The 14180-nt window shown below is 42.2% G+C and overlaps 1 protein-coding gene across 1 annotated transcript in view; it reads right to left on the bottom strand.

The window, feature by feature from the left end:
• The window catches only part of LOC141145132 (desmoglein-4-like), a 90529-nt gene that overhangs the window by 14091 nt on the left and 62258 nt on the right, over positions 1 to 14180 (bottom strand). The window contains exons 12-13 of the mRNA XM_073631515.1: positions 12438 to 12671; positions 6090 to 6223 (exon numbers count right to left, since the gene is read on the bottom strand). Coding sequence (XP_073487616.1) covers positions 6090 to 6223; positions 12438 to 12671 — 368 coding nt within the window. The remainder of the gene's footprint in view (positions 1 to 6089; positions 6224 to 12437; positions 12672 to 14180) is intronic.

Genomic DNA, 14180 nt, shown 5'->3' with positions numbered 1-14180 from the left:
ATAACTAATTATCCATCACAGGACATACCTTCCAACTAGTCACTCCTCCCCATGTACACATGTCGGCCTACCGGCCCGCACAGACTGTGCTCCTGTTCTCCAGGCTCTGATGAAGAGGTCACCCTCGAAACACGTCAGCCTATTTTAAATACCTGCCTCAACATGAGCATACCCCAATTTTAACATTTTAGTGCATATTTTGTCACCTGTTTTTACGAAACGTAGTATTTGTATTATTTATATGTTTGCATTCTATTTTACATGAATAAACCAAACATGTTTTGATGTAAGCGGTTGATCACGCGCCCTCAATCCACCTCCTTCCACGATGCAATTAAAGTTCATGTGCATGTAATGGTAGGCGTCCTAATACTTTTGGTAATATAGTGTATAGATACAAAATCTACTTTAATGCCGCGTACACACGATCGGACTTTCTGACAACAAATGTTGGATGTGAGTTTGTTGTTAGAAAGTCCGACCGTGTGTATGTTCCATAGAACATTTGCTGTCGGACTTTCCGCCAACAAATGTTTGAGAGCAGGTTCTCAAATTTTCTGCCAACACAACTTGTTGTCGGAAAGTCAGATTGTGTGTACACAAGTCCGTCGCACAAAAGTTCACGCCTGCTCAGAATCAAGCAGAAGGAGCCGCACTGGCTGTTGAACTTCCTTTTCCTCGGCTTGTCGTACGTGTTGTATGTCACCGCGTTCTCACGTTCGAAATTTTGGGCCAACATTTGTGTGACCGTGTGTATGCAAGACAAGTTTGAGCCAACATCCCTTGGAAAAAAATCCACGGTTTTGTTGTTGGAAAGTCAGATTGTGTGTACAATGCATAAGGGTTACAATGTTGAATAATTTACTGCAGAGTCCAAGAACAAACCAGTATAAATATAAATCTACGCCATTTCTATTGTGCTTTCTGAGTCACATTGGAAATTTACATAAAGGTGCCAAATATGCTAATGTCCTATTGACCTGTTTCAAATTTCAAGAAGTACATTTTTGAAGCTGAAAATTTGCCTATGCAGGAAGGGGGTGAAAGTATCCGGTATTGAAGTATTTAGGCCCCCTTTTGTTTGTGACAGACTTCAAAGGGTAGCTGTACTTTTAAAGTAAAGCTGTTTATAGATGGGTAGAGTTTTGAATTAAATGTCTTAGGAAAATTAAATACTACGTTCAAATACTTTGAACCGCCCATCTTTAACCTCCCTGGCGGTATGATTATTTCAGATTTTTGATGCTGAAAGCGGCACCATTATTTTGCACAGAAATTTGGCGTTTTATATTATAGGCCTGTAATTCTTAGGAATAATTCACTTAAATCTGTCCAAACAAGAGTCTAATAGACATCCCGGGTATGATAAAGTTTGAAAAACAAAATAAAAAATTATAATATAATAAATAACTATAAACAATTATAACAAATAATAATATAATAATAATAAAAATTATTCAATAAAGTAATCAAATCAAAAACATTGAAATTTGCTCAGTTGCAGAATTGTCGCTTTCGTTACTTTAATGATGACGGATCTCCCCACAAATCACTATTGCTCAATTCTGCGAGTGATTCTAATTTATTATCGCTGTTTTCTAGCTGGTCTGAAACCACTTTTGATGTAAAGGGACAGTTTTGGTTGCTATGGGCAATCTCCAGTTTCCAGGCAGAAAGAACAGTGTTTATAATATAAAACTGCATGCAGGACACTGGATAGACCACTAGGGACAAAGGGGATGTGTAATTATTTGATACAGTACTGTAATCTGTAAGATTACAGTACTGTATCTATTCTGTGAGTTTTACTTTTTGAATTTGGCGCCGAACTCCGTCCCCGTGCGTTGCAGCGCTCGCAGGGAACAGGGCTCGGCACTGTGAATCAAGCGAGACACGGCGGCTCGCAGATCACAGCGGGGAGACATCGCAGGATCCAGGGGACAAGCTAAGTAACATCTACATGGATCCTGCGATGCAATCCGGAGTCAGACTCGGGAATACCGCCAGGGGAGTTAAAGGAATATGAAAAGTGAAGAACAATAGATCAGGGCCTACGGGGGGTGGTAGAGTGTTATATCTCTGATATATGGGCTCCCACTCATGTCTTCCCAGAAGTTATCTTATATGACAGAATGGTATAGAGATTTATCCATGGACCTTGAGCTGGACTCCTGGTGCTCTCACCTCTATGTGGGGCACTATGTTACACATTTGGTGGGATTATCCCAAATTGCAGGGTTTCTGGAACAGTTTTTTTCCCCTGCTCTGCTGAGTGACTGGCCTATTGATACAGCAACAGCCTCAAATTGCCTTAATACTTGAACCCATTTGGGGGATCACTCGACATTCTCTCTCATTCTCCCGACAGATCAACTTCAGTCTTCATTCTTTTCGCTGCTAAAACATCAATAGCAGGCGCATGGAAGAAACCGTCAGTCTCATTAAGATGAGTTAAAACGTAACTCTGCCAATCTCTACACTGGCTCCCGATCGCACAGCGAATTAGATTCAAAATACTAACCACAACATACAAAGCCATTCACAACTCTGCCCCGAGCTACATCACCAATCTTGTCTCCAAATATCACCCGAACCATACTCTCAGCTCCTCTCAAGACCTCCTACTCTCAAGCTCCCTTATGTCCTCATCCCATGTTCATCTCCAGGATTTCTCCAGAGCCTCTCCTATCCTCTGGAACTCTCTACCTCAACCTGTCTGGCTATCTCCTACTCTAGCTGCCTTCAGGCAATCCCTGAAAACTCATTTCTTCAGGGAATCCTATCGCTCCTCCAGCTAATCTTTTACCACTTCCATCAGCTCATTCTCCACAGTTACTACCTTTTGTACCACCTGCCCCTCCCTATTCAATTGTAATCTCTTCTAAACAGGGCCCTCTTAATCCTCTTGTATTGTGTCAGAGAGGATCCCAGTGCAGGATGGTTGCTGGGCACTCTGGAGTGCGCCGCTTCGCGCGCACGATGTTTGGCGCCAAGCGCCCTATTTAGTGTGCTGGGACACTGTGCTCGGTGCCGTCCGATCTTCAGCTTCCTGTTCCCGTACTTCCTGTTTGCCTGTTTGCTAGTCTGATCTCCCTGTGACCCGGCCTGTCTATTGGATTCTCCCCTGCTGTCCGCCTGCATCTGACCCCGGCTTGCCTCTGACTTTGAACCTGCCTGACCCCTTGTACCGCACGGATCTGCCTGCTCTGCTCCTGCTTTGCACCAGTGAACTGGTCTTCAGCCTACCAAGCACCTCCAACCCGCTTGCACCAGGATCTTGGGCCTCATCCCTGCAAGTCACCCGCCAGGCTCTCATACCACTCTGCGCTCTCGTGCCTTCTGTTTGCTCTATCAGGGGCCGGGAACCAGTTACGTACGGGAGGCCTTCTCCTGCTATATCGGGTTCGTCAGTCAGGTACGTGTAACTGTATTTTCTCCCTTTTATATTGTAAAACGCTGCATAAACTGTCGGTGCTATATAAAGCCTGTATAATAATAATAATATCTCCCCCTAAAAGGGGACGTTCCTTTTTAAGTCATCCTCCCTCCCTCCCTCCTCTGCCTAACTTGGCATGTCATTTTAGAGGAGGGGGCCTAGGTTATCTGAGCGGAAGTTCTCCTCTCCCCCTCCCTCCCCGGGACACGTCACAGGTCCCAGCAAACTGTGGGACCGTTCACAAAGCGCAGTGCAGCTCATGCATGCACAGTGGGCAGCCAGCTGTGAAGCACAGTTGGCTGCCCACAATTAGGATGCCAGCGCCAGGAACCCGAAGGCTAATGAAGTACTAGCCCGGGTGAGAATGGCGCTGAATCCCTGGACAGGTAAGTGTCCATTTATTAAAAGTAGGCAGCTACAGGTTTTGTAGCTTCTGATTTGTTTTTATTTTTGTTTTTTTACATACTGAACTTCATCTTTAAGCATAAGATTTCTTGGATCATAGTCCATGAAAAGCAGGAATAATAACAGGGTGTTTGAAAGGATATGGGACCCTTGGGCCAAATTTATGTACAGTATTTCACAAACGTGAGTACACCCCTCACATTTTTGTAAATATTTTATTATATCTTTTCATGTGACAACACTGAAGAAATGACACTTTGCTACAATGTACAGGCGGTCCCCGACTTACAAACAACTTCTACTTACAAACGGAGTGAGAGGAAATCTACCCCTAGGAAGGGAAATTCTCTCCTGTAAGAGTTATTATGGGAAAAATGTGACTCCACTGATGCTTTATCACCAAGGCTTGTTTTCAGAACAACCCAAATTTTTCAAAATCCAATTGTCATTGAGACAGAAAGTGAGGTGAAATCTTCTAAACAGGGGCACAGACAGAAAAACAAATGTTACATAGGTGTTAACCTTTCCCTATGCTATCCAAAAAGCTTAAAAATAGATTTTTTGGCTGGAGCTACACTTAAAAAATGTACCTGTTCCAACTTACAAACAGATTCATCTTAAGAACAAACCTACAGGCCCTATCTTGTTTGTAACCTGGGGACCGCCTGTAAAGTAGTGAGTGTACAGCTTGTATAACAATGTAAATTTGATGTACCCTCAAAATAACTCAACACGCAGCCATTAATGTCTAAACCACTGGTAACAAAAGTGACGCTTGACACCATCTGAACCAAATAAGTTTATCTTGGTCTCATCAGACCACAGGACATGGTTCCAGTAATCCATGTCCTTAGTCTGCTTGTCTTCAGCAAACTGTTTGCAAGCTTTCTTGTGTATCATCTTTAGAAGAGGCTTCCTTCTGGGACGTCAGCCATACAGACCAATTTGATGCAGTGTGTGGCATATGGTCTGAGCACTGACAGGCTGACCCCCCACCGTGCTGCAGCTCAGTTTCAGGGTCTTGGCAATCTTCTTATAGCCTAGGCCATCTTTATGTAGAGCAACAATTCTTTTTTCAGATCCTCAGAGAGTTCTTTGCCATGAAGTGCCATGTTGAACTTCCAGTGACCCAGTATGAGAGTGAGACCGATAACACCAAATTTAACACACCTGCTCCCCATTCACACCCAAGACCTTGTAGCACTAACAAGTCACATGAAACCAGGGAGGGAAAATGGCTAATTGGGCCCAATTTGGACATTTTCACTTGGGGTGTACTCACTTTTGTTGCCAGCAGCTTAGACATTAATGGCTGTGTTGAGTTAAAAAAAGATATAATAAAATATTTACAAAAATGTGAAGGGTGTACTCACTTTTGTGAGATACAGTATATTCAGCTAACCCCTTCTCCGGCGCCACACCAAGTCCCCTAGGTCTCATCGTTTTTCTATCCTGTGTTCTTATCTCTTCTTTCTTTATCTTCTTTTCTGAAAACTTGTCTTTAAGTTCCTTCTTGTTACTCTTTCAGTGTGCCTACTTCGATAAGGTTTAATAATGGTCCAGGAATGGCAGTGTTTGATTATTCTCCTCTTATGTCTAGAGACTCTGTAGTCATTCTCTATATTTTAACTCTGATGATATGTTATAAGGAATGATTCTACTGAGTTTCTGTATGATGTGACATTTCTCCATATACTGTCTTATGCATTTCTACTCAGTAAAACCAACATTCTTGCTTATTTTATGCTATCATCCAAATTTTTATTGAACGATAAAATAGTTTTGGCTAGACATCTACTTTAAAAAATAACTTTACACAGTTTTTCCTGAGCACTACTGAGCTTCTCTAGATTAGAAAATGAAGCTTGTATTGAGAGAAATATGAAGGGTACCATTGTTGACATCTTATTCTAAATAATGCTAGTTTACATGACTGTTCTGATTCAGTGACTTTCTAAGTCACTGATCTGAAGCAAATACGAAGATCAGCAGTAATGTTACTTCCTTTCTGTATGCTTGCTCCAGGTCAGGGACTTAAAGTACCAAAGCCAGAGGCAGCCAGCTAGGCAACTAGCATTTCCATAAGTTGCAGGACTCAGAGCTGTAATCTCAAACCTGGTTTCATTACCCAAAGAGTCATTGACAGCTCAAGAATCTGCACATTTATAAAACAAGTGAGCAATAACCATGTCCATATTTCTGTCCTCACAGATTAACACTGAGGATAATAACAAAAATAGTTACTTACCACATCTTCAGGTTTTGCACCCTCAGTTCCCCACTGATGACAAGCACCTTCATATCCAGCAGCAACAGGAACAAATTGTGTCCCAGCTCCAGCTGCAGCTCCACATAGACACAGTGGTAGTAAGAGAAGAGCCACTGGTAGAGAATAGGAAAATAGGAAATCTGCTGTAAGTATGATATTTGTGTGCAACACATCTGTATTTGCGCATCTTGAAGCCCACACTGGGCTTTTTCTTCTAAATAAAAAGGTCCCCCAGCAGTATGTAGAATAAAAGAAATTATCTCTCATTGCAATACTCACCTCCTATCTGCCACTGTCCCTTGCAGTATTTCTATGGGTCTAAAAAGACCTGCACTAACATAAAGATGCAGGGAATCATAGACTCACCCCTTGAGATGGCATCACCACTGTACCCTGCACTAACAAGGGTCTTTAATATATAGCACACATTTATAATATTCAACTGAACATAACTTTTTTTCTTTGCAATGAAACTTTATACATACAGTATACTGTAACATTCAGTGTGGCAAGTTATCAGTTAAAAAGAAAACCTACACCTTTTCATGTTAAATAAAACCATGAAGAACTTGATGACACAATTTGAAAACAAGATACGTTTTTGTTGCCTTTTTGATCAGCTAATATCAACCTCTACTATCATTAATATATTCCAGGAGATTTCTGATCATACATCTGGCCTAATTTGCAATATATGTAAAGTTAGATTTTCACCCTTATTTCCGATGCTTATTCTAAATCATTATAAATGTAAGAGGGTAATGCAAGGTCTGGTGATATATTTTGATAGTGCAACTGGTGGCAGTACTTCAGACAGCAAGGATAACCAACCCCTGACTTAAGAGCCAATAAAAAAATAAAGCAGAGAATGGGGTTGTTGCAGCCTGCGAGCATTCCTTTTATACTCTTGCCTGTATAAAGTAGATATTTGCACACGCCAACTATTCAGGCCTGTGTTAGACTTGTGTTTTACTATTTTAACCACTTCAGTACTGGGCACTTGTACCCATATGAAGTTTTTATCTTTTTTTCCACACAAATGGGGCTTTCTTTTGGTGGTATTTAGTCACCACTGGGTTTTTTGCTAAATAAGCGGGAAAAAAAACAAAAATTGTGAAAAAAATTGCATTTTTCTTTGTTTCTGTTATAAAATTTTGCGAATAAATAATCTTTCTACATAAATTTAGGTCAAAATATATTCTGCTACATTTCTTTGGTGAAAATAACCAAATCAGTGTTTATTACGTAGTCTGCAGAAAAGTTAGTCCACAAACTATGTTATACTGTATATACCTGAAAATTGATCAATCCCGATGTACATATCCTCTATCTCATTTAGGGGGTACAAATACCCCCAAATGAAATTTTCAAAAGTAGACAGTCCATGGTATTTTGTAAGAGGCATGGCAAATTTTTTGAAGTAGTAATTTATGTCACAATTATTTGGAAAAATAAAGGAATTAAAAAAAAAAAAAATCCCTATTCTTTTTTTTACATACTGTCACCAATGCAGTAAAAAATTATCATATAACTGGTGTGGCGGTGATCAGGGACACTGACTGGTGACAGTATGTAAAAAAAAAATGAAAAAAAATTATATAATTTTTTTTTTGTTCTTTTTTATTACATTTTTTTTCAAACACTGTGACCAGAGCAATACAGTATTACCATAGTAACACTGCACTACTCTGGGGAAGTGATCAGGATTTGTTTATTTACATATTATGATTGCTTATACCAGTGAATTTTATTGGTATAAGCAACTATTTTTTCTGAATGTATCATTCATTCAGTGTCTTTTGTTGTGATTAGCTGTGATTGGCCAAAGCTAATCACATGGTACAGATGGGCTATGATTGGCCTTGTCTGTACCATGTGATCACTGTAACCAATCACAGCTAGAAACACAACTGTACACAATGGATGGCATGAAAGGAAGACATCTCTTGTTTACAATTGTCATGTGATCTGCTGTGATTGGTCACAGCGATTACATGGTACTGGCAGCGGGCCAGTACAGTAATCAGTCCATCGGACACAGCCGGTGACAGATTGCTCCACTGCATGAGAGGCGCATTCTGGGAGGACATCATATGACGCCCTCCCAGGACACTGGTGCTCCCGCCTGGCCATCTTTGTGCTATAGGCCTGACGGGAAGGTGTTATTGCTCCTTTCACACAGGGGCAGTGGGTGCGTCGGCGGTAAAGAGCATCTACTTTCAGCGGCGCTTTACCGTCAATTTTGCGGCGCTATTTGGCCGCTAGCAGTGCTCTTTTACTGTTGTATACACCACTCCAAAGATGCTGCTAGCAGGACTTTTTTTTAGCATCCTGCCAGCGCACTGCTCCAGTGTGAAAGCTTAAATTTTTTAATGAAGGTCTGCTTTATATTGCAATTTAAAGCTGAACTGCAGGCAAACACATACGTAAAATACATGAGGACTGTCTTACTTAACAAAGAATTTATATTTCTGTTTACCCGGTGCTGACAATTACATAGCCCTGTTAAGCCAGGGAAGCCAACTTTTCTCTGCTGCAGCTGATTGCTAACCATGCGCTTAAAGTGAGTCTGTTGCAAAGTTTCTTACCTAGAGATCTCATTCAAGGCAGACAACACTAAGGCCTTGTTCACGTGGGGCAAACTAAAGCGTATGCTCATGGATGGCCATGTTTACCTGCATGAGGATGCACAGATGTTCCATACATCCCTGTGCAGGCAGTCCCATTGATGTCAATTGGGGTGCACGGACACAGCCTCTGTTCCCAATTAGACATGCGGGTGTGTGAGGGTGTGTCTCCAAATGCACACTGTATGAGTTTGACATGACATTGACATCAATGGGACTGCCTGCATGGGGATGCATGGAACTCAAGCGGGTAAACATGGATCTCCACTAGTGTACATTTTAGTATGCCCTGGGTGTATGAGGCCTAAGCAACTGCCTTGCAATTAGTATCAACGTTGTCACCCTGCTGTGTGCACTCCTGTTGGGCATTGGGCTGCCTATCACACTTATCATGTAGGAAGCACAATGGCAAACTGAAGGAGTACATAAGGCAGGCTGACAACATTGCTGCAAGGTAGTGGCATCATTTTGTCAGCCTGCAAGAGGAAGTACTGGCAGGATGTCCCGATTAGAAACTTTGCAATGGATTTACGAAAGAGAGAATTATTTTGAAAAAACTGTATGCCAAATATACAGAAAAACACTTTCAAATTTTGTAGCTTCTGTTGGCTTTCGACCAAAGTTACCTGCTACTTATAGTTCGAATAATTTTCCTATATCAATTAACCAAGCAATTGCAAAAAAAAAAAAAAAATGTAAATATGATTTTTCTTTGCAGATACAAGCATTTATCAACCTAAAACTATAAATATCCACCTAAAATTGTAAATATCAGTTTGCTGTGGTTGCAATGTGATGAGAACTTTAAAGGCCAGTTCATACCAGAACATGGTGTGGGAAACCCGCGTTCCTTGCCTGTTTCCCGCACCGTATTCTGCAGCGAGTGTCAGCGCAATGCTAATGACACCCCAAAACGCAGGTCACAAACATTTGCCTGCAACGGATCACATGGTACAGTATTCGGTTGCTCTGCATTACTTTAATTTCAGTCTGCCACAATTTCAGCCCTTTTAAATAAATAGGCTGAAATCGTACTGCACCCGGATCACATTTGAATCGTACAGGAACGCACAGCATGTTCCTTTGCGATTCATGGTGTGAACCGGCCCTAAAACTTGCAAATGTATGGCCATCATAACTAATGCAATCAATACACAGCCTAAAAAGTGTCTCAGGGTCCCATGTATAGATTCCTAATGTAAGATAAATAAATAACTATTTGTGACTAAGAGGAAAAATATTTTTATTTTAACTGCTTGCTGCCCGCCAACCGTCAAATGACGGCAGGGCGGTGCAGCTCTCGTTCTGGGCACAACCCCGATCTCTGAAAGAGCTGTGTCTGCAGCTCTTTAACCATGTGATCACAGCCGGTCACATGTAAACAAGGAGATGCCGGTAATCGGCTCTAATCGCCTCACACTGACAGAGTGTGAGGAGAGGAGAGCCGATCAGCAGCATCTCCTCACAGGAGACAGCTAGAAATGTAATCAGGGCACTGATCATCAGTGCCCTGATTACAATAAATAAATATAGTGTCACAAAATAGTGCCCACCAATGCCAGCATACAGTGCCCACTAGTGGCAGCAATCAGTGCCCACCACTGCCCACGAGTGCCACCAATCAGTGCCCATTAGCAATGCCAATCAGTGCTGGTAGTCAGTGCCGCCTATCAGTGCTGCCCATCAATGCCCATCACTGCTGTCGATCAATGTCCATCAGTGTCGCCCATCAGTGCCACCCATCAATGCCCATCAGTTCCCATCTGTACCACCTATCCATGCCGCCTATTCGTGCCACCTATCCGTGCCCACCAGTGCTGCCTATTAGTGCCCATCAGTGCCACCCAACAGTGCCCATCAGTGCCGCCTATCAGTGCTTATCAGTGCCACATATCAGTGCCACCTATCAGTGCCCAAAAGTGTGGCATATTAGTGGCACCTCATCAGTGCCCATAAGTGTCGCCTTATCAGAACCCATAAATGCCACCTCATCAATGCCCACCAGTTCAGCCTCATCAGCGCACATCAGTGAAGGCAAAAAATTACTTAGTTACAAAATTTACTGACAGAAAAAAGTAAAAGACTTTTTATTTTTCAAAGTTTTTGGTCTTTTTTTTTTTTGTAAAAAATAAAAAACCCAGCAGTGATTAAATACCACCAAAAGAAAGCTCTATTTGTGTGAAGAAAATGATAAAAAATATGTTGGGGTACAGTGTTGCATGACCGCGCAATTATCATTCAAAGTGCGACAGCGCTGAAAGCTGAAAAATGGCTTGGGCAGGAAGGGGGTGTAAGTGCCTGGTAGGGAGGTGGTTAATTTACCACTTGCCATCCGAGCTACAGTATTTCTGACACTTCGCTCCTACATGTAAAAATCGACTTTGTTTTGTTAGAAAATTACTTAGAACCCCCAAACATTATACATTTTTTTTGCAGAGATCCTAAAGAATAAAATGGTGGGTGTTGCAATCTGTTATGTCACACGGTATTTGCACAGCGGTTTTTCAAGCGCAATTTTTTTGGGGAAAAAAAAAACACTTTTATGAATTAAAAAAAAAAACAACACAAAAGTTAGCCCAATTTTTTTGCATAATGTGAAAGATGACGTTACTCCAAGTAAATAGATACTTAACATGTCACACTTTAAATTGGGTCTGCCCGTGGAATGGTGACAAACCACAGTGCTTAAAATTCTCCTTAGGCGTGGTTTTAAATGCCTTTACACGTTACCAGTTTACAGGAGTTGCGCAAGAGGTCTGGTGCTAGAATTATTGCTCTCACTCTGACGTTATTGACAATACCTTACGTGTGGTTTGATCGCCGTTTACATATGCGTCTGGGAGTAACATATGCGTTAATACTTGCATGTAAGTATGGGGGGAGCTTTTACATTTTTTTATCATTATTCATTTATTTTTTTACAAAAATATTTTTTTTTACACTTTTTTTTTTTGTACTAACTTTATTGCTATCACAAGGGATGAACAACATCCCTTGTGATAACATGGGCTGTGACAGGTCCTTTTTATGGAGAGATTTGGAATCAGACCCCAAATCTCTCCTCTGGCCTCCCATGTAGCTGATCAGACACAGATCGTTCTGATCGGCTACTTACCTGGCAGTTGCTGGCCAGGTAAACAAAGGGGCGTAACCGGAAGTGACTAACTGCTCGTCGGTCCCAGTTTCCAGGGTTACAGAGAGAGAGGAACGACGTAGGTTCCTTTCTCTCTGTACAGGGCAGCCATTGCCGCCAGCAGCATTGTTCCTGGCCTCCGCGATGGGACCGGAGAGCCCAGGAGAGGCAGCGATGGGAGGGGGGGACCCCCATTCCTCCACCTGCAGAAGTGATCCAGTGGCTAATTAGCCACTCAGATCACTTCTGCCTTGAAGAGAATCGCCAGCTGAAAAGATCAATACCAGGATGATGCCTGTAGGTGCAGGCATCATCCCAGTATAGCCACTGAAACTGGAGGGCATCCATGTACACCCTCCTGGCGGGAAGTGGTTAATATTTTCATTATAGCCTATATAATTTTAGAAATTAAAACCAAAATATATATCCTATGAAGTCTCCAAGGGAAATGAAAATACATTTTTTAATCCACTGGTGTCCACTTAAAATAGGTATATAACATTTTCAGATGGAACAGGCATTTAATTAACATTTAAATAAAATGAAAAGTAATGTTGTGTTACTTACACAAAAGCAATAAAAATCCCAAAACCATGAGACCAATTGCAGCTGGGCCAAGAGAAACACTTTTGCCTACAAGTTTTGTGGCATCACAACTTCCACCAGAAGTGCATTCACAGACTGTTATAGTAATGTCGACTGGATTTGGACAGGCTACATTGTTTTTGTCCGAAACAGAGACTCTCACAGTGTAATTCCCGGGACCCACTGCTGGTCCTGCAACCACGTAGATAGCTGTATCTAAAATAAAAAGCATGAATAAATAAAGAGACAAAAAAATAAATACTGTAGGTCATTTGTGTCAAACACAAGGCCCGCGTGCCAAATCTGGCCCACCAAGCCATTTCATGTGGCCCCCCCAACCCAGGGCTTTTTTTCAGCTGTGACGTGGCGGAACTCCATTCCACGACCTACGGCTCTCACCCTCTGCTCCCCACTCATCACTATCACTTGTAAACATAGAAGCCTTCTGTGTTTACAAGGAAGGACAGCTTTCCTCTCGACAGCTCTCCTGCCCTGCACTCACTGCGGGGACAAGGGAGATACAGATGCAGTGTAGGATGGGGGGCATCACATGGTAGGCTGCACTGTGATCCCCATCTGTGCCTGGGTGCACAGATACAAACCAATGATCCCCTGCAAGTGAGAGAAAGAGAGAGAGAGAGACAGAGCCACCTACACTGCTAGAAGGTATTAGATCTGGGTCAGGTAGGTGAGATGAGGTCTGTGGAGGGAAATGTGTGCAGAGGTGGGGGATGGGGAGCATGGTGCAGAGGAGGGGTGGAAGTGAGATGTAGATAGCCTGTGAAAGAGAGCTGAAACCCTACACAATGTGCATGGCACACCCCTAAACCCTGCACTCTGTATGTAGCGCACTTCTCAACCCTTAACTCTGCATAAAGTGCACTCTTGAACTCTGCAATTTGTATGCAGCGCACCTCCGAACTCTGCACTCTGTGCATAGGGCACCCTGGTACTATGTACGTAGCACACTCCTGATCTCTGCACTCTGTTACAGTTTGGGAGGGTTGTGAAGGGGGACAATGGTTGAGTTCCTGCACCTATTCTCTGAGAAAAAAATGTAACGAATTTGAGTTTGACACCCCTGCTGTAGGTGGTCTACATTTTTAAATTGCTGTATAAATATGTTATTTGGTTAAAGTTGAACTCCAAGTATGATCCTTATTGCATACTTATATTGATCCAGCTTGGGCTAATGTAAGTATACATATTTCATACCTGAGGGAGTGCTGGGGAAGCTGACAATCACTGTAGTCGTTGGCCATACTAAACTATCTTTTGGATCATGTGATGGGCAGCTGCTTTTCTGCATAGTGAACACAGGGGGGTCGCTTGCTCTGCACCACCACCATTCACAGAACACCTTGCATTTTTTCAATGAATACAAGGCCTTCCTGATCAGATGAGGTGGAGATTGTGACATCACCGCTCCACCTCGATGAGAATCATTGAGAAAATGCAAAAGCTTTTTAGCCTTTAGTATTTATGAATAAATTAACAAAAAAGTGATATGCTCTTTTTTTTTTTTTTTTTTCCTTGGATTGCTGGATTCCATGCCATAGGATGACAACTCTCTGTCCTTGTCTACCTGTTGTGTATCTGGGTTGCAGACATCCCAACCTGCAAAAAGTCATTTCAGGGAGGTGGTAAACTCATTTCAGGGAGCTGGCGCTTCATGCCCGCAACCCCCCCCCGTGGCAAAGTAAATATTTTCCACAGTGCTTTGGT

Source organism: Aquarana catesbeiana, linkage group LG05 (assembly GCF_042186555.1).
Source record: "Aquarana catesbeiana isolate 2022-GZ linkage group LG05, ASM4218655v1, whole genome shotgun sequence".
Classification (NCBI taxonomy): domain Eukaryota; kingdom Metazoa; phylum Chordata; class Amphibia; order Anura; family Ranidae; genus Aquarana; species Aquarana catesbeiana.
Note: the sequence above shows the minus strand (reverse complement) of the source record. Positions and strands in the feature narration are given on the sequence as shown.